This window comes from Spermophilus citellus (genome assembly GCF_964194105.1).
Source record: "Spermophilus citellus genome assembly, chromosome: 5".
Taxonomy (NCBI): Eukaryota; Metazoa; Chordata; class Mammalia; order Rodentia; family Sciuridae; genus Spermophilus; species Spermophilus citellus.
The window spans coordinates 167,479,587-167,501,304 of record NC_138186.1 but is presented as its reverse complement, the minus strand read 5'-3'; the positions used below and the strand labels follow the sequence as shown (position 1 = coordinate 167,501,304).

At 41.1% G+C, this 21,718-nt stretch overlaps 1 protein-coding gene across 6 annotated transcripts in view; it reads right to left on the bottom strand.

Annotated features, from left to right (window-relative positions):
* The window catches only part of MAP3K4 (mitogen-activated protein kinase kinase kinase 4), a 105,431-nt gene that overhangs the window by 17,699 nt on the left and 66,014 nt on the right, over positions 1-21,718 (bottom strand). For 4 of the 6 annotated variants that reach the window (XM_081294353.1, XM_081294355.1, XM_081294356.1 and 1 more), the window contains 10 exons: positions 15,400-15,557; positions 11,891-12,007; positions 10,326-10,425; positions 10,134-10,217; positions 9,025-9,291; positions 7,548-7,697; positions 5,416-5,577; positions 4,813-4,946; positions 4,136-4,214; positions 3,254-3,332 (listed from right to left, as the gene is read on the bottom strand). In XM_081294353.1, coding sequence (XP_081150479.1) covers positions 3,254-3,332; positions 4,136-4,214; positions 4,813-4,946; positions 5,416-5,577; positions 7,548-7,697; positions 9,025-9,291; positions 10,134-10,217; positions 10,326-10,425; positions 11,891-12,007; positions 15,400-15,557 — 1,330 coding nt within the window. The remainder of the gene's footprint in view (positions 1-3,253; positions 3,333-4,135; positions 4,215-4,812; positions 4,947-5,415; positions 5,578-7,547; positions 7,698-9,024; positions 9,292-10,133; positions 10,218-10,325; positions 10,426-11,890; positions 12,008-15,399; positions 15,558-21,718) is intronic. The other 2 variants (XM_081294354.1, XM_081294352.1) reach the window with 1 other exon arrangement.

The window sequence follows — 21,718 nt, the reverse complement described above, 5'->3', positions numbered from 1 at the left end:
ACAAATATATCATTTTTAAAAGTTAAAAAAGCTATATTAAACACACAAATTTTTTTCACCAAAACCAATTTTTAAAAGATGTATACTGAACAAACAAATGATCACACTCACTTTAGAGGTAGATGAAAATGTGGCACTTCTCTAATATAAAGTAATTCTCTATGCTATCTACACTTAAAAAGATCTGGTCATGCAAATATTTCAACAGGTCCTACACTGGGGGAGTCACTGTCACATTCTTGAGTACATGAAGTTTTATTTGATTCCTTTAAGACAAACCAAGTAGATGGAGTATAATTTAACTGTTCTTTTTTCCAGAGTATGTTCTCTTTTTCTTTTAAATATTATAGTAAAAGTTAAATACAGATAAAATTTAAAAAGAAAACTTTAGAGATTTTATCTAGTGATTATAAAAATGCTGAGCATTCCATTTTCCCAACAACTATATGTAAACAGGAATGGACGTGTTATAATCTGTCCATCCTCACGCTTTCCTCTCAGTTCTACTCACCCTGCTTCACCCCTGCTGGAGACTGAACTCAGGGCCTCGTGCATGCTGGGCAAGCGCTCTACCACTGAGCACATCCCCAGCCCTTTACTTTTAACTATCTGATTTCACCCTTCAAGGTTTGTTTTTCTATGTCATATTTTCTCTTCACACTGATAATTTCAACTGAAATGGGAATCCTCTTTCTTCCTTCATGGTTTTGTTTCCTTCCTTTTAATAACATTACACAGGAGAAGTGGTAGCAAACTCAGAGAGATCTAAAATTCCCTTGTAAAAATTGCAGAACAAAAACCAAGCAACTATTAGCAGAAAGCCAGGAAATCTGAGTTTGGTTCCTTATCTCAATTATTCCAATATCGAGTCAAAGAAACTCAAATAAATAACAAAGGTGAAAAGGACAAAAAAAACGGGGCTGGGTTGTGCAGTGGTGGAGGCTCGCCTACCATGCACAAGGCACTGTGTTTGATCCTTAGCACCACATAAATATAAAATAAAGATATTGTGTCCACCTAAAACTTAAGAACAAATATTTTTTTAAAAAAGGAAAAAAGAAACAATTTGATAAGGATGATGTCATTAATTCAGCAAAGACTGGGAAGTACTTAATCAAGAACCACTACAACATTTTCCCATGAAGGTATAGACATTCTGTTTTAAAAAGAGCAGGCATGCACACACACGTTTAATATTCTTCATACACGAAACAAAACATTTATTTTAAGAGTGTAAGCATGTTTATTTATTTGTTTAATGCTGTGAAACTGACATTTCATTGGGAAGAAAACCCAAATGGCCAATAAATATAAAGTAGATGTTCAAATTTCACTAGAGGTCAACATTTATCATAGAGATGTTTTCATGGCCAAAATAAAGACAAGCCCATAGAGTAGTGAAAGAATTTAGTACAACCACGATGTCTGCAGTGTGGCCAGAAGATGAATTAGATCTGAACCTGTTGACATGGAATTATTTCTACATTGTCAGATGCAAAAAAAGGAGAGACTAATATCCAAGATGAACACATTTGTATACAATAAATGCAGGAAAACAGCCCTATAGATGCTTGTATGATTATGTGAGCAGAGAAAGGTAGGGTGGAATGTGTCTGTGCAGGTGCATGAATAAAGAGAAAACGTAGAAGGCTGCACGTGAGGCTACTGTCATTAGCTGCAGCTTACAGCACAAGAGGAAGAAAGCAAGCAGCAGCAGCAACATGACAGCTGATGTGCGCTCAATTTCATTAGTTTTCCTTGTCAGAGAAGAACACAAAACCAAAAGACAACTCTCACTGTGTACGGGACACTAGAGTGTTTACAAAATATTATTACCTTATTTACTCCTTGTTAGCAGCCCATTTTACACATTACAAGGGGAGACTCAAAGATGTTAAATGAGGCCCAGGTCACTTGCTGTCAGGCAATCTGACTCTGAGTTCAGTTTTACCATCCCATAGTGGCTGAGGGGACAAAGGACAACTTGAGCCTACAGCAGGCACTATTAACTGTCCCACCAACAGTTTGAAGTGACAGGCATATTCAAAGATCATGGACTCAAATACTACTGGTGATCACCTTTGCATTATGGCAATGTGAGTATTTTTCTTGTCTTTTATAATTTTTCCTACATCAAAAATTTTCCTTAATGTATGTCCTCTCCATTTTTCTACATATTTTTTTTGTTATAATTGCTTTACAAAGAAAATACTGCTTACGCAATAAAATATTTTAAAGAAGATATGTATACTGAATTACTGAATATGGATTCTTAGAAAAATATTTTAAGAGATCAGAAAATCAAACTCTATTTATGATTACAGGCTTAAGCCAGTTTGATGGGAACACAGTGGGCTTTGTATACAGCTCAAATAATCTTACAAAAAATAATCCCCATTTTTACAATAGTCTTGGTAGAAAGAGTTTGTATAAAATAAATGAGTCTCAAAGTTTAACAATCAATGATTAACACTTGTTCTTATACTAAATTTTCTGAAGCTAGCAAGTACCCTTTAAGAAATACAGTTCATGTTCAAAAATTTACATTTATAAATTATTTTTGTGTGATTTAAATTGTATAAAAGTTTTGGGTTTTCACTTTTGGGTGCTTATATGCAAATATACTTTTGTTTTATTCAGACTGTATCAAGAATAACATGATACTTATTAGTCTCTTCTTGATATTTTGTTTTTAAAGTTTCAACATATACTGTAAAACTATCTAGCCTAACAATAATTGAAAACTGTAGTTAAAGTAATGTATACTGTGCCATAACATTACTTATTCTTAAAAAAAAAAAAAAAAAGTAAAAACAAATCAGAATTTACTACCAAAGAATGGGGAAATGGGTTCCTAGGAAAACTTGTGGAGAAAAATGGTTGCCACTCTTTTCCAAAGATAAGGGAAAGGGGAAGAGAAGTTATTCACCCACCTGCAGTGTCTTTTGACCTTTTCAATCTTTCCTCCCCATGAGCAAAGATTTTAAAAGGAAGAGTAGAATGGTAGTATTGATATATTTTTTTTAAAAAAGAAGGTACTTTCACCTTGCTGACTAGCAGGAAACAGCCTTGTGTTGATATTTTAATCTTCCTATGGGATTTAGAACAATTAATGTGGAATTCTCTAAATATATACCTCATTTCTATCTCTTTCACTGTCATTTCCCTAAATACTCTTAAAAGGTCTCACAAGATGACCTGCTCTTATCCCAACCAGTAGGCTCCAGGAGAAATGCTGGAACAGCTGTCTTACCAAGGTACAAACCTGTAACAGGACTGTGTGGCTTTCCTATGACGTGGCCGATGCATTCGTTCATCAAGGCTTGTAGGCTCTAGAAACCAAAGGGAAATAGGAAAGAGAAGAGACGGCAAGCAGAGCCTGCATTACATCAGCAGTACAAGTTAGGTTTCCAGTATATTTAAGAGACATGCTACTTTGAGTAAATATTTTTAATTAATTTTAAAAAATAGGTTTAATCACAAATTAAACACAAATGAAATGTAAAAGAATATAGTACAAAATTCCATTTTTATAAATAAGCACAAATTAGCAGTCAATTGCCCATGATGCATTGATACACATAAGCAAAGGACTTCTCATGTAACCAACTCTATCACTGGGAAGATAAAATAAACAAATTCACATTTTAAAGAACATTTTAAATCTGATGGAATTTATCAGAACAGTGATAATACTTAACTCGAGCATTACATTGAAGTGAAATAGCTAATCCTTACTCAGTTTATAAAATGCAGAAACTAATATTTTAGAAGTACCAGGGTTTACAAACAACTGGATACCAGATAATGATTTAATTTAACCCTATTGTGATTAAAAATAAAAGCATTTAAGATCTTGCTATGCTATTTAGAGTGTTCCAAGAACCATATTTATATATGAAAACACATAAACAAGAGAATAGAGAGTGATTGACTTCTTTCTTTTTTTTTTAATTTTTTTTCTTTGTAGTTGTAGATGAAAAAATACCTTTATTTTATTTACTTATTTTTTTATGTGGTGCTAAGGATCAAACCCAGTGCCTCATGCATGCTAGGTAAGCGCTCTACCACTGAGCTACAGCTACAGCCCCTCAATTTGTTTCTTAATGAAAGAAAATTATAGAATATTCCATACCAAGAAGTCATCTTCTGGCAGAGCTGAAATAAAGGCAGGTTCAATGGCTTGCAGAAAATCAAATCCTTGAGTTGCCCACCTGTCACATGAAAATGTTCAATAATCACAAACCCACCAAGGAAATGCTACAGCAGTCTCATATTACATGATAATGGAAAGTAATATAACTGGAAAATTACTCTTTAGAACAAAATACATGTTTTATATTTATACAAATGCCTGTGTTGAGTAAGTTTATAGTAAAAGTTTTCTAATAGTTAACAGGTTTCCTAAGTATAGATTTTCTTTTCTTTGTGGGTAGGGTAGGTAATCAGGGATTGAACTCAGGGGCACTAGACCACTGAGCCACATCCCCAGCCCTATTTTGTATTTTATTTAGAGACAGGGTCTCACTGAGTTGCTTAATGCCTCACTGTTGCTGAGGCTGGCTTTGAACTCTTCGATTCTCCTGCCTCAGCCTCCTGAGCTGCTGGGATTATCGGCGTGCACCACTTAGGCATGCAGCCTAAGTATATATATTCAGTAAAACAACAACAACAACAAAAAAAAGCTGATCACTATCAAGTTTAGAATCCTCCTTGTTACACCACCTGCTCCAAAACTTCATATACCATATAGGAACAAAATACCACCAACCCTAAACGACTCATGCAGAAGGCATGCTTCTGGGACATTACCTGGGTCTTGTACCTCTACCACTCTCACATTTAGTCAGGACATAATTCATCCATTTCCGGGCAAAGCTTATGTATTTGTCTCCTATCTTCTGTCTGAACTCTCCAGACATCAAACGAACAACTTCTTTATGGTACTGTAAGAAGATTTCAAGTATATCAAAATTATAAAAAAATTTATTATAGTAATGCCTACACACTATAATGTCATGTCTGCTAAAAATGTCATTATCTAAAACCAAAAAGTAAAATCCAATTAAATCTTTATATTCTGAACTGCATGAAGAATTAGTGTCTAAAAATGAAGTATCATAAAGGCTTTATTCATAAGCTTATATTAAGAAGTATGTGTTTATGATATTAAACATCTCTTAACATTAAAATGTACTAGAAAGCTGTTAAAACAAAATAAAAACCAGGCAATTATCTAACAATTTAAAAGTCAACTAAAATTTCCAATATTTGGCAGCAACGTACAGTAATATTCTTGGCTAAACTATGATTACAACAAATAAAGTTTGTTGTTAAATGAGTCTTAATACTTCTGTAAGTAACTTACAAAGCAGTTACCAACGTGTACTACATTGTTCCTCTTATTTTACCTACCTCGAACCCAAAATTGTACCCCTGAATCATTGCTTCTCGGTAATATTGCTGCAAGGTGACAGATTCAGATTCATCAACTTCGGCATCAAACTCGGAGGTGAACATGTGGTCTACTCGGTCAATGGCATCACTTATTCTGTTGCAGAGCTCTAGTGCGTCATTCTGAAGAGTGCAAAGTCACGATGGACACAAAATGAAGCAAATCATACATTACTTACTGCATTTAAAAAGGAATGCTACATTCATCATCACACAGACATTAACTACCACAACACATTACAATCACTTTTAGTTAGCAAAAGAAATCACTGAATACAGAGGGAATTATGTTATTTTCATTTTTATTTGTACTTGTCATTCTTTAACATTTTATAAAACACAAAAGGAAAAAAATCCACTTAAAATGATAATGCCTAATTACAATCTAGTCTTTGAATAGGTGCTGGTGGCTTCAGTATTTCTGTGTATCAACCACCAGAAATGTTACTGGCACTGCCTGGAGATATTTTTGGTTATTAAAATGGAAGGAAGTAAAATTTAACAGCACATGGTGGGCAGAAGCCAGCAACTCTGCTAAACATCCTCCAATGCACAGGACACACCCTACAACAAGTAATTATTTTCCCAAAATGTCAACAGAGCAGATGATAAGACACCAGACTACAAGCTTTAATTGACTCCACAGGCAATATCACAACAGCTTCAGAATGCTCTCCCTTCCCAACCCGTCCTTACACCCACCTGTGTGTACACAGAATCCATCAGACAACTGCCCCCATATATGGTTACAAAAATATATTTCTCAAATCATCAGCATTTCCCTGAAGCTAAGAAAATAAAATGGTTTTCACCTAGCATATCTCAACAGCCTTACCTGCTACTGTTACTTTCCATTGCATATATCAAAATCCAGCCAAATTAGACCATGTGATGGTCAGCACATATCCACCACCCTGAGCCATGGACACACATGCCCAAATGTTCCTTCCTGATTTGCATCTTTTGAAACCCTTCAAGTTGCTGTTACGGGGCCCTAAGCCTTCGGGCCTCTGTAAGGTTTTAGGTCCTTAGGGTATAAACTCCCCAAGCTCAAGAATAATCAGCATCTTGTAAAATCCTCACACTCTAGAGTTCATCAGCTCAGACTAAAATAAAAGACAAAAGTCTCCCGCTCTGCCACTGGTGTGAGACTACAATTTATAAAAGAGAATTATAGATAAATAAGACAAGTCAGATTGGTAGGGAAAAAAGCAAATGTCTTTCAAATGATTTGTCTCGTCTTTTCAGGGTTTACTTCTTTAAGAAATCACACCTTACTGTGACTGAGAAGACATAACTAATGGCTTGTGGGAAAGCATAGATGAGACCAGGACTGATAAATGTGTACAAAATAGAAAGTGATGAAAACAGAAAAAAATGGGAGAAGAATACAGGCTCTGGCTTGTCAGACACTTTGAAGGCCTTTGTGCCCATGTACAACTGATTATTTTCCCTATTATAGTTAATTTGGCTGAATCATTTGTTCCTTTTTGAGGGAGAGGGGTTACTGGGGATTGAACTTGGGGCACTTGAACTGAGCCACCTCCCCAGTCCTATTCTGCATTTTATTTAGAGACAGGGTCTCACTGGGTTGTTTAGTGTCTTGCTGTTGCTGAGGCTGGCTTTGATCCTCCTATCTCAGCCTCCCAAGCTGCTGGGATTATAGGCATGTGCCACTGCGTCCTTGGGATGGCTAAATCTTTTGTTAAACAAAGGAATAAATAAATCTTCCTTTAGATTACATATCATTGATATGGAACTCTGGTAGTAAATCCTGGAAATTGCTAAAAGAGAAATTAATGTACATTAGGAATGAAGAGACCTAGAGTCCAGCTTCAACTTTGCTACTCAGCCACGTGACCATTATGAATTCACTTAACTGCTCGATTTTCACTCCTTTCCAATTATAAATTTCCTCAGTTCCAGAAAGGCTTAATATGAGGAAAAGTGTGTACTGGGGAGGGAGGGAGAATGGAGGGCAACTTCAGAGCTCCTGTTCCCCAAATAACATTATGTCACGTCTCTCGACTCTTCCACAGCAGCATGCCCAAAGGTAGTCACCAGAGCCGGGGAAGGGAGAGGAGGCGCAGTACCTTGAGCTGCTGCAAAGCTCTGGCAATGACTGGCTGACTGGACGTTTGTTCCTGGCGTAGAGTCATAAGCCCCTCAATGGACTGCTGGAAGGATTTTCTGTGCATCGTGAGATGAGCTGACTGCATGACAACTAGTAAAAGATTGTCCACCTACGAGGGAAATCAGACACAGGCTATGACAAAGACCAAAGGCTGCTTTCCCACTCTAGTTCAAACCTCATCCAAAAGCAATGTCAACCCCACGGCCACCGGGTCAACAACCACCTGACCAGAGAGTCAAGGCAAGCAAAGTTGCTCTCATAGAGCAACGCTCTGCGGTGGGCAATGACGTCCAGGTTTTCCCGCACAGTGGAGAAGAACCCACTGCACTACGCAGGCCTGCAGTGTTGACGTAGCTAGACCTCCCAGTAGTCCACACTGCTGGTGTAGTGTGGAGTGTGGGGGTGTGAGCATGGGCTCTGGAGCAGCATGTCAAGGTGGAAAATGCAGGAATAGGACCAGGATCAGATAAGGGGGCTTGTGTGAATCATTTAAGAGATCAAAACTGTATTATTATTACAAAGACTGCAGTATTTGAAGTTCACTGTTACAACCATCATTCTCAAAGTTCCAAAACAACCAACCAATATAGAACTGAAGAACAACAGTGAGGCTGAAAGGAGGAAAACTAAAAGAAACTATAACCACTCAGGAAAGGGACGGTGACTTTCTGACCGTGACAGTAGCCCTGAGGAGGCAGGGAAAGCATTACTTACTGGATACACTTCTGGTGTGTCGGGGCTAGTGATTAACTGCAAGGGGGGAAGCTAGATTTATATTACCTGTCATGCTCCTGGCTTAAATGAGTGGGCAGCCTGCACCATCCCCTCACCTGGGGAGACAGAGCAGGTCTATGGGCCGGAGGGAGACATAACCCAAGTGCCTGGGTTCTAGTCAGGCTGACTAAGATGCACATGGACACTCCCATCTCTATCCCTAAACTGGACTCAGGTAACATGGGAAGCTCCTTACAGTTAAAATCAGTGAGTATATAAACTGACTGGGATCCTTATTATATGAGCAGGAATAGCTATTGCTATAAAAATAACTAAATAATTAGTAAGCCAGAATCCTTAGGGTACTTGAATTTCTAGAATTAGAAATTAAATTACTGAGATAATTCTTTAAGACTTGGGTCTCTAGACCTAACTACCTGAACTAAGGAAAGGAATGAATAAAACAGATGTATCATTTCAAATATTCCAGTATAATGTAACGTAATTATAAAATTTAATGTAACATTTGAGTACAAATTATGCTGAGAATTACCAGTAGAACATTGAAGCACTCTTTTGGGATGCATATTCTTGAGCTAACCAGGACAGTAAATCCATCATGGGCTAGTAAAAATTCAGTTTTCTGAAAGCATTTTAAGTAAATAAAGTAGCTGGAAGGTGGGGGCCCAGCGAGTGGACGTGGGACCTGGAGTGAGACTGACCTGCATACTTCTCAGGGTATCCACGGTCTCCACCTGAGGCACTAGCTTAACAGGCTGTGCGTCCCAGGTGCCCCAGCCACCATCTGAGTCCCGGGCCCGGTCACTGGGCTTGGTCAGAAGCAGGTAGGCATCCATGAGCACGTCGTCTGGGTCCTTTGCACAGTCCTTCCCTGCAGCAGCGTTGAGCAACTGCAAGACGATGCTCTTCTCCTCAGCCAGAGAGTCCGGAACAAACACTTGCAAGTTCTCCAAGCCAGGAATCTGTACCTAGAAAAGAAATGATCCAGGCTTATGCATTTACAGAAATCTGTTATTTAAAAAGAAAAAAAAGAAAAACAAAAGCAGGTTCAGGGTCAGGATTTGGGAAAGACAAGAATGTGAGCAGTATGGGGAACAGCAAGCAACTGAGGTCAAAGTGACGTAAAGAGAAAGTCTGGGAATGGACTGGGGGAGGTTCTTGCAGTCTCTCCAGTTATGGGACATCTTTTTATTGTTCCATTTTCAACCACAAAGTACTCCTGGGAGGGAATGGAACAACTTCAGTCAGCACTGGTGTGTGAGGCTTTTCAAGTCACCTGACGCTCTGCTAGGGGTCAACATCACCCATCATTTTAACAAGGGACAATAATGTGGTGCTGTATGGGCCACACATCCCTGGGTGTGGCATAACATTTCCAGTGACAATAACATATATAGATTCCAAAGTACTAAATCTCAAGCAAAGGGAAGTAAAGGTGGTGACTCAGAAAGTGGTTCTAGTGATAACCCGGACACCAACATCAAAGACCCATGTAAAAACTTCAAACTGCTTCAGGAAATGTGAGGGTGAAAAAGCCACTATTAAAAATCAAGATTATCTTTTCATGTACATTATTTTAACCAAGTAGTATGTGTAAATATTTGATTACTTATCTGCATTCTTAAGATATGTTAAGTCAAATAAAAAGTATTTTTCTAATTTTCAATGGGAAACCATGGGGCAGTTCTATAATGAGGTGAATGTATGGCCTCCAAAGCCTAAAATATTCATTATCTGGACCTTTCTGTAAAAGTATGCCTATTTTAGAAAAAAGAATGAAAGGCAAAGTATTTCAAGTATTCTTATTTACCTTCACGTACTGTTTTGCTTTTAGAACATCTAGTAGGTTTCTAACCGGGGCTGAGAGAATAAATTCTGCTGCTATTTCCAGGTCCTAGGATCAGTTACAAAGAAACTTCTTTAGTATTAGCTTTCTTAAAAGTAAGATAAAAGAAAAAATTTTAAAAAAAATAAAGGTAAGTAGTCAGGTTTGCAAACTCACCTTCCTCAACATTTTAGCAAATCCAAGTGCTTTTGAGGCTCTTTCTCTGGCTTCGTGGAAAAGCTCTTTGAGCGCCCGACTGATCTCTATAACAGACCTCCTGCCAGCAGATCAAAGCCGGGTCAGAAGCCATCAGGTGTGCCCCAGAAACAACAGCATGAACAACAAAGATGAAGCAAATCCCATATCACAGTAACAAAGACTGCAGGTGTTTTCAATGGGAGCAAGCCATTACTGTGAACGTATACATAATATGGAGAAGCTGGCTACTCGGTTTGGTTTTCTGGATGTGCATGTGTGCAGCTCCTGATTCAATCCTGGGCAAGCACTCCGCCTCTAAGCTACATCCCAGCCCACTCCTCAGTTTTATAGGAAGTACTCATGTCCTTTAAATATATGCAGGATACCTTCAAGTAACAATAGGTCAAATTCCTAAAGGTTTCATTGATAATTTCTTGGAGTTTGAGATAAGCACAGTCTGGTAAATGCCTAACAACTGGCTCTGCAAAAGCATGGTGGCATGTAATACATGTCCATCTGTGAGGTGTAATGCTCCCACTGTGGAGGATCTCAAGGCAGCAGTGAGACTCCACAGAGCAGTGCTTGGGGAGAGATGTGCACAGTCAGTTGAGGCAAGCCAGTTTGAACGCACCACTGTGCATAAAGCTCCTATTAAATCCATCCCTAGTGAACAATTAGAACATCATAAAATGTTCTTTAGTTCAAAATCTGTCACCTTGAACTCTTATGTTCATTTAAAATCTATGATATTAGATCTCAAAACTACAAGACCTATAAACTGACGCATTCTATTTCTCAACTACTCAATTTGGTTTCCCCAGGTGAGAACGTGTGTGGGAACCCCTTTCTTTAACCTTGGCATAGAAACATCCCAGGTATTTTGAAACCCAAAACGTGTTTTGCATCAAACTTTGGGTGGTGAGAGACAGAAAACATTCTAGTTCTGGAGAGCCAGTTTCATTTGAGCATTAGCTAAGACTGAATTACATATGACTGATATATGGCCACAAAACGGCTCAATGGCAGAAATATATGCCACAAATAGCAATTTCAATGGTTCATCACAAATAGCATCTGCATAGAACTGGAGGAAATTCAACAGGGGGGTAAACCATGATTTCATATATTTAAGCTTAAAGTTCAGTAGAAAGGAGAAGCTAAATTTATCAACTGTCATTAACACATACCATGCACTGCTACAGAAGTTTCAAAAGACAGAAACATAACATCTAATTAAAGACATTCCAGAAATTGTGGATGGAGATCACTGATTCTACTCATTTTTAGTCAACTTCATCCCTTACTCTAAAGGTATTATTTTCATTATGTGAAATAAACTCTTCAATTCACTTTCAAAAAATTTATCACATGAAACCATAACTAAGAGACATAAAAAGACATGACAGTAAGAAGCAAGTCCCGCTAAGTCTATTGCCCAAACTTCTCCAGCCCGACACATCTGGGTCTGGACGAGGCTCCCGCAGAATCAGCACTGACAGCAGAACTGAGAGGAGAAATGGAGCAGGAAGGAGCACAGCTCCAACCTTATTTCATCTGAAGCACTGCTGTCGTCAGCACTGGTCCAAAACTCGGCACAGCTCTCCTGCAAGCCAAATTCCAGAAAGCTCCCTGTGGATTTCAGCAGCATCCCTGCGATGTCACTAAGGGAACAAAAATAACAAGAATAAAACTGGGAAGAAAAATCTTCCTAAAACTAAAAGGCTCAGCTACTACTACAATAACTTAAACCTCAACAATGAGAATCTTTCTTCTAATATAAAATAATGATTATTGTGAAAAAGTAAAAATTTAAATTATAACACATACCTATCTTTGTTTTATTACCCCATTATTTCATCACAAACCATAAAATTTTATAATCTTTTTTGGTTGTTGTTGTTACCAGGGATTGAACCCAGGGGTGCTTAACCACTGAGTCACATCCCCAGCCTTCTTTAGTTTGGCAGGGCCTCACGAAGTTGCTAAGGACCTCGCCAAGTTGCTGAGGCTGGCCTTGAACTTGTGATCCTCAGCCTCCGAAGCCAACAGTCGTGAGCCACCACACCCAGACTTATGTTATATTCCTAGTGGCTGTGTGATTATTACACAAATGTTATTTCCATCTTACACAAATGTTACAAAATGTTACGAAATGATACAAAATGTCAAACTAAATGATGGGATACAAAAGCAAAATGAATTACTTCAATGCAACTGTTTTTTTAATTTCCCTCACAACTAGTTGACAAACATGAAATACTCTACATAGCTGATCCTTCTCATTGAACACACCATCTAAACACTAATGTTAAAATGAACACCCAGTAGTCAAAAAAATCTAAATGAATATAATAAAACTTCAACAACTGTCTAATGACCTCGATACTGTTCAAGAAAAGGCACTTATCACCTAGTAAAAGAAGGCAAGGAGGCACAGGACTCGTAGTAGATATGGTGGACGGCAAGTGCGAGGGTTGCTGTTAGAGAAGGATCAAACCCAGCTGAACGCAAAGCTGTTTCATGGCCAGAAAGCCCTGCAACCACCTTGTGCAAGTGTCTAATATTAACAGGGAGAAGAGCAGAAAGAGGGGGTCTGTCAGGAGGACAGAAAGGGGAGAGCCAGTTCAGGAAGAACAACAAGCAGGATCACGCATGGAGATGTGTCAAGCAGAGGCATGTTAGTGAAAAGGAAACCGCCCCAGCCAAGAGGAGCAGAGGCTACTCATGCCACCAAGGGTCAAAGAGAGTCTGGGACAGTAAATGGGGCCATGCTGGGAAGAGCCTTGGATGTCACACTACTTTACTTGATCATTTGTTGGACAAGTAAGTGGGCACCAAAAATCTAAGTAGGAAAGGACCTGATAGACACATGCTTTTAAAAAGAATATCATACAAGAATATCCAGGGTGGTTTTGCTCAATAGTGACTGAATGCCTATTATTTATTAAGAAGGAGTAAATAAAACAGAAAAACAGCCCTCCAGTGAAGAGAGATAAAAAATAAAATATACAGTATTTCAGATTAATAATCAGTGCTTTGGAGAGAGAAAAAAGCTAAGGAGTCCTTATGGGTAGAAACTTTGATTTAAAATGGGCTGAGAAGGTAACATTTGAACAAAGACCTGAAGCAAGTGGGGAAATGAGTCATGAAAATATCTGGAAGAGCAGTCCATGGAAGGGGACCAGCAACTGCAAAGGGCGGTGGCAGGAGCCAAGCCCAGCCTATGAGAACAGAAGGTAGCTCAGGTTGGACATGCAGGAAGCAGAGTCTAGGAGGAGATGAGGGCCAAGGTCCGTCAGTAAGAAGGCAGACTGTGGCCAGCCCCAAAGGCCACTGTCCAGGCATTTTCACTAGACAGGGAGCCATGGGAGTGTTCAGAGATGGCCTGCTGTGCCACGTAACAAGGTCCATCTGATTCTGGTGAGGTGCAGGCAGAAAAGGGAGGCGATTTAGAGAGTACTACCCTGACATGTGAACAATGCCAGCTCAAGAAGAGCAGGGGCAGGAGTGTGAACAGAGGTCTAATTCTGCATGTGTTCTCAGGGCCAGCCAAAAGGACCAGAAGCAGCACATGTTCAAGAAATAAGTGAGGGCGGACCGCAGAGCAGAAGCTGTGGCTCCAGTACGGCAGATGCAGTGGACTGCAGACCTGGGATCCTGAGATCGGCAGTCCACACAAGGGGCAGCAGGGAGGACAAGGAGCCTCTCAGAATAAGGAGTGGGAGGCAATAGCCAGAGCCTGGACTCAGAGCATCTGAAGGACAAGCAGAAGACAAAGATACAAACGCTGAAAGGAAGAAATGAGGGTGCAGTGAAAATTACATGTTTCTAGTGTAACTAGCAGGAACCTATTCAAAATTTTCTTCAACAAAGCTTGATAGACTGGAAACAGCAACTACAAGCAGAAAATACAAAATATAACATAAGTTATAAGCAAAGCACAATTAAAGGAAATAAAGTGGGAGGGGGACTGGGGGGGGGGCGGTGATGCTGAAAACAATAAGGAGAGCCTTTTTTAAGAAGGCCGACTATGGGAAAGCCTGCCTGGGGACCACAGCCTGAAGCCCAGGAGCGAGGAGACAAGAGCAAGTTCACTGCTCAGAATAAAACGGGATGTAAGAAGACCTGACAATCCAGGCAGAAAAGTGGATAAAAGATTCTGAGACATCCAGATGGGACAGAGATGAGTGGAGTCCAGATCAGCCAGGAGCTGGAGTCAGAAGCGCACCTGACATGGAAGTTGAGGGGCTAGAGCATGACAGGAAGGAGCGAGGGCGTACGTGACTTATGAAAAGAAGCAGAAGAAATACTAACATATGAGCAATGGGACCGACAGAGTCCAGAGCACAGGAGAGTCCCGATCTCACCTGAGTCAAAGCAAGTCAGACTGGAGTGGCCACTGGCAGAGTCCTCTGAACTGCAGCCTGGGCTCAACAGTGTGGGCCTGACCCAGGAGGAAACGCACTCCTACAACAGACCAGTGCTGTGCTCCCTCCTGCAGACCGTCCTGGTTTCTGTCTATATGCTTTCATTAAGCATAAACCAGTTATGAAGAGATGTGTGATTAGGCTAAATTACCAAAAAACTCAGTGGAAAAACGTAAGTTCTGACTGTCCCCACCACAACTGAAACACCCAGGTCTATTCTGCCCTTGGAGCACTTCCTTCCTTTTATTAAAATGATATAACAAGACAAAAAAAGAGGGTTTACCCTAAAGCAGAATTTCTCAGGTTTCAAATGGATACTTTGGGTGGATAACTGCCTGCTGTGGGGCCCATCTTGTGCAGTGCAGAATGTCCAACCCGGCTTCTGTCCACCAGGTGCCAGTATTATGTCCTCCAAATGTGACAATCAAAAATGTCTTCATATTGCCAAATGTCCCCCAAGGGTCAAAATCGACTCTGGTTGAGCACCACTATTCAAAACTTGGGAGAGGGGCAGGTACATTACAGGTATGAATGATTATAATTTTCAAGTAACTGAACATTCAAATGTGTGAAAGAGAAGAGTGAGAAAGGAAAGAAGCCATACTGTGAAGCAGAAAGATTCCTACCAGAAGAGTTTTCCAGCCTGTGCCTCTCCTCCCCGTATGTAATGAGTTATTTCTTTGGTGAAATTCCATTCTTCTTCTAACAGATTTTTTAAACTATGGGATGCTTGAGGTAATTGCTGTAGCATTTGGATCCAGCTTCTCATGTAATCAAAATATACCTTAAAATACAAAAATATAAAAGGAGATATTTGAGAGTAAATTCAGCAATCCACATCTTCACTTCTATTAACATAAAAGATATAAATCAGACAGGCATGTCAAAGGGGACTGTGGAAAGCATGCGACACAAAGGCGAGGTCTTTGCCACATCAGCTAAGGTCTAGGGTAGATCGTTTTTAAAACTGTATAACTCTTCAGCAACTTCACACATCATCCACATCCTTTTACATGCCTAATAACTAAAAAATTCACAATGTACAGGAAAGTACAATAATAGGGGAAACAGCACTTAGAAATGTTCGTTATGGTATTGGGAATAAATTTATTAAAGTATGTTGTATTCACATACAAATATATGAAACACAAATCCTACTGTTACATATTTTTATAATATAATCAATAAAAATTTTTTAAAAAGAAAGCTTCATGATGAACAAACGTGACTGTGGTTCCCGTAGGAGAGTAGGATCTTTGCTGGTTTCACTGTTCTTTTTAGCTGGGGGCAGGTGTGCACTGAGGCGGACCTACCTGATCCCCAGATTTGTGTGGCCTAACTTCCCAAGGTTCATTAGACAATTTAAGATGTATGACCAGACTATCAGTTGTCCTGAAGTGGGTCTATGCCCACCACCACTTGTACTGCGGCAGCCCGCAAGGCCTCAGCCCTCCTTTGACTTAGCTGCTGGATGGGAGAGTTTTACCTACAAGCAGTTTTTCTCAAGACAGGCTCACAGAGGATGTTCTGACCTCAAGAACATACCCGAATCACACACTCTCTCCCTCAGGACACCTTCTGACACTGAGTGGGACATTGCCATGAGGCCTGACGCCCAGATGCCACGTTGCTCTCGACTGCCGAAGGTGACTTGCCTCCTGCACTTAGGAGTTCCCAGGATTCTTTCTCTACCTTCAAGTTCAGTTTTTTCATAGACTACAATGTAAGAGTTCACTCTCTTTTTGTTTCTCCTCAGAACCAGTGATAACTTTCAGTCTGTGGATTGCAAATCTTTCCTTCATCTCAAAACAGCACTCCTCTGCTGCATTTCTGAAGGCTCAGGTCCCCTACCATCCAGCTGTACAGTGGTGCTCTGCAGGCCTGGGGCCACTCAACCAGAGCCGTGTGTGACCCACCATCTGCCCAGACGAAGCGAGTTTCCCACACTCCGGTGCTCCCTCACCTCCTGGATCTCCCCTCACACCCAAGGGCTGCAAAGAGCTGGCACCCCCACGCTTCCTCACTGCTACTTTCAACCCACTACTCTTCCACCTTCTCACTTAAAAAGCTCAACAAAAGAAAGACTCTGCCCCTTGAAGGTTTAGGTTCCAGCTGTACCATCAATTCCGTCTTCACCTGTCATCACCGACTTCCAATCTGTCCGCTTCAGACCTGTCTGTCAGCTCTGGCCTGACCTTCCTAGACCCCACCCTGATCAGGCTCAGCACCATGCTGTGACTTTGACTCTGCTTCAGTTCAGCCCCCTGGCTTCCTCCTCCTCCAACAGGGCCTCCCGTGTCTCACACCAGAACTGCCCAACCTCCCAGGACCAAGCCAACACTCTGAGGCCCTGCCTCCTCCCCTCCTTCAGTTCATTTGTTCACTCACTAACACAACTTCCTGCCAAGCTCACTAGCCACCAGAGTCCACAGAGCCCGGTCCTTCTCCAACTCACAACCCCCTTCCTGGGTCCATTCTCCTTGTCAGCGGCTCCCACAGGCCCACCCCTCAACACTACAGTATGCTTCAGTATGCTGAAGTCCCGTCACTGCTTTTCATCTCACTGCTTGTTAAGACCCCACTGCCAGCCAAAGCATAGCTGGGCCATTCCCTGTGTCCACACTTAGAAGCTGAGAGCCACCAGGAAGCCACCTGTCAGGAAGTCTCACTGTTCTGCTCAATCACAATCGCCCACCATACGACATCCAGCATTCCTGGTGATCATATTGATTTCACTACTCATTTTTCGTCTCTCTACAACCATCATTTAAAACTCCTCCGTTTCCTCAACCCATTAATACTGTCGCCCCCATTCTTAGCAGAGGAGCTCATCTCTCTTGAAAAAAGAACAGGGGGTTGGGGTTGAGGCTCAGTGGCAGAGTACTTGCCTGGCTATAGGAGGCACTGGGTTTGATCCTCAGCACGACATACACATAAATAAATAAAAATAACGGTGCATCAACAACTAAAAAAAAAATTTAAAAAGCCAGAAGTCATTAGACATAAAATCTCTCAGCCTCCTGACACCAAAAATGCAAATGTGCACATATACTCCCCGCCTTCTTTACAATGAGCTGCTGTTCCCCCTCATTTCAAAATCTGCATCGTGACACCCATCTCTTCCTGAAATCAGCACAATTTCCTAGCACAGACTTTCCCTCTGCACACGTGGGTATGTGCACACACACGCGTAAATGTTCATCTCTCCCCTTATCAGAGTCAATCCCAAAGGCTGTCAATGCTCACAGGCCAACTTAAGAAGCAAGCTCTTACTGGATCCAGACTTCACAATTTACCTGGCCACACCATCTGGCCCCAGCAGTCACTCTCGGTGACCCACCCTATGTCCCTCCAATTTCACACTTTAAAATTGAATTCTTACACTTCTTTCTCGATACACGTTATGCACTCTAACCCAAGCACTCCCACATGCAGCGCTAGGGGCCACCTGGCGCTGGATCCTACAGCTGCCCCAGCCTTCAGCCCTCTCATCACTGCAGCCAGAGGCCTCTCTTCACTTTTTCCTTGGGAACCTTTGTTCCTGCCACACTCCTTCCCAACACAGAGAGCTGGCATCTGCTGCCTCCTGTCGGAAAAGTGTTTATTTCAGTCTCTTTTTCATTGCTTCCGTTAGAAAGTTAGGAGGCCAAAAAACAATCTAACAAATATCACCTAGAACAAAAAATATTAATATTTGGTCATATTGTTTCAGAAATTTTTTCTGTAAGAAGATACCAGAAAGTTAATTCTCCTTTCTCTCTCTTCATTTCTCTATCCTTCTTCCCCAGAGGCAATAAATATCATGAATTTAGTATGTTTCTTTCCAAGTCTGTATACTTTATAAAACAATCTGTCATTACACAGATGACAACATATATTATACCTTTGGGTATTTTTAAAATTTTTTTACATAAGTTGGGTTTTACTGGATGTATCAACCTTCAGATAAATCCCAGTGTCCCTTTCTCAAGAGAATCCTTCCTTTACCTCCACACAATCTCAAATCGTACCCTCAGGGTCCACAAAAAACCTGTGCCTCTCTTTTGTAGTATTTTTCACAGCTGGAATTTTTCACGCATGATTAGATAATAACCAATCTACCCATCACTCCAAAATCTAAGTCTGCACTCATCACTGAATCCTCAGTTCTCCACAAGACACCCGGCACACAACAGACATCCAATAATTAAGGTGCAGAATGAAAAATTTTTCCCTGCTCCTTAGTTCTTTATCCTTCTGCAGAAACCCTGTGCACACATGGGCTAAGGAATGTATCTTCTGCAACTACACTTCTTGTTCCGGTGCAGAATGAAAAATTTTTCCCTGCTCCTTAGTTCTTTATCCTTCTGCAGAAACCCTGTGCACACATGGGCTAAGGAATGTATCTTCTGCAACTACACTTCTTGTTCCTCACTTTCACATTTTCCTTTTGACTTCTCTTTATGTGGTGTTATGATTTGGCTGTGAGGTGTTCCCCAAAAGCTCACGTGTGAGACAATGCAAGAAGGTTCAGAGGAGAAATGATTGGGTTTTGAGAGGCTTATCCCAAGCAGTGAATTAATCCCTTGAGAGGATTCACTGAGCAGCAAATGAAGTGGTAGGGTGAGGCAGGAGGAGGTGGGACTTGAGGCGTGGCTTTGGGGTACATGTTTGTATCTGGCCAGTGGAGACCTCTCTCTCTGCTTCCTGATCACCATGTGAGCCACTTCCCTCTGCCACACTCTTCTGCAGCGATGTTCAGCCTCACCTTGGGCTCTGAGGAATGGAGTCTGCTGTCTGTGGACTACGACCTCTAATCCATGAGCCCCCAAATAAATTTTTCCTCCTTTAAAATTGTTCTGGTCAGATCTTTTAGTCACAGTGGGAAAAAAAGTTGAGTAAAACTCGTGGTTTCCTTAGGTCAAGCACAGGCCCTTCCACCGTCCGTTCCCTGCCTTGGTTACTTCTGAGCTAGGGGCCTGGCACTGAGCTGAGGCAGCTCAGCTTCAGTTAGGTCTGTGGCCTCAAACCCTCACCAAGTGGTCTCCTTGGACCGCAGACACACAGTAAGCGCCTCAGTTTCTGAGCAGAGAGGACGCTGCCACACACTGTAACAACCCTGAGTCGTGGACTTTCTTCATAGTAACTTGCTGATCCCTGCCCCCGCACTTCAGCAGCGCTCCCATGGGCAGCTGTTCTGGGCTGGCAAGTTCAGTGGGAACACTGAGCATTTCACCGCTGCAGCCTGTGTCATGTACAGCTCTTTAGTCAACATTAGAGCTCCACAGGGACATCTCGGCTCCAGACTCTCCAGGTCTAAGGTGGGACGTATCAGAGCCTGCATCTGCTCTGGTTTAGTCTACATTTCAAGGCAAATAATCCCATCAATCTTTTTAATTTGCAGGATGGTGGTAAAGGAATGGGTACTGTTGCAAATTTTCTCCTTTTCTGAATATGGAATTTTTTTTCTTCTCTTTTTGGTGGGTTTCAAGAGAAGGGTACCGGGTAATTAAGAGCTGACTGCCTACCCAAGAGCTATTCTCTCCTTCCTTCCTAACAGAGACAATGATTTTTGTTTAGGTTCCCCCAGTCTTCTAAACATTCCCCTGATTTTTCTAGCACACTACAGGGCACAATTTTAAAACCACTGGTAATTTCCAGTTTTTTCATCTATGACAGTACACATACTGACTCATGCAAAGCAAAAACTAAACTGTTGCTCCTCACCTGGCCCCACCCCATGCCCATCACAGGGCACAGGTGCCTCTGGAAACCATCAGAAACAGCTCAAGAAGCAAGGAACTTTTTTTTTTTTTTTCCAAAAAGTTTCATTTGATTGTCCATGGAAAGCAACAACAAACAATTATGTGTTGCTTTTTACCACAACTTTTCAATAATAAAAATTTTTCTGATGTAGGAAGTAGATATTACATCAAAATATAGCCATTTGACACACACTGATCTTTCATGTATTCTAGCCAATTAGAAAATAATCTCAATTACATCATAATTACTTCTCATAAATACCAGATTATTTTAAATTCCATTCCCTGGCACCTCCTTCATTTTCTACTTGTATTAAGGTTGAAAAGCTGTTTGACATGTGAATTCCAAGCCTCCACTGACAGTACGAGGCCACGCCACAGCCTTGCCACTGAGAGAAGGAGAAACATGCTGAGTGAGCTCTTGCTGCTAAGGCAAGGCTTGCACTGGTTGGCAAGGGACTCTGGCTTTTTTCTTCCAACGCAGAAAACGGGTGGTTCCTGGAGGTGCTGTAGCCAGCCTGAACAGGACACAGTGGAACCAGCAAGAGTGAGAGACCCTCCAAAATGACACCCTCCAAGCAGCAGTTTTCTCATGATTTCACCACCCTGCCAGGATGCAGGCTCGCCCATGGCCTTGCCCTAGAGACTCCAACACGCACATGCACATCAACACTCCACCGCACACTACGGAAGACAGAAACATGTCAAGCTACAACCCTGGGTCAGGAAGCTCCCAGTCCAATCAGGAACCCTGAGAAGAGACTGTGTTTACGATAGGTTACAATACAGTTCTCACAGTAACTGTGAAGAGAGTTCAAAGAAGGTACAGAAAGGAGGCTAGAAAGGTTAAAATTATCAGATAAGTTTTCTGGAGAAAAATAAACTCTGAAAGTAAGTCTGAAGTAGCTTTAGTTAAGGAGGAAGGATGAGGAGAAAGAAAAACAGTTCTATTAGAAAATAATAATATAAACAATGGTCCAAATATCAGAAACACAGGGCAAGTATGATTCGTGTGAGAAGACTGGGCCCCAGGGTAAAACAGGTCCACTCTTGCTCCATCAAGTCGTTTACAAATCCTCACTGTGCCACTTCCTTGAGGAACTCTCCTCTCATATTTGAGCCTTAGGATCCTTGTGGTAAGCTCCCTTTAGACATCCCCAGAGAAGTTTGAGGGTTCGTCTCAGCATACTTGTACCCCAGA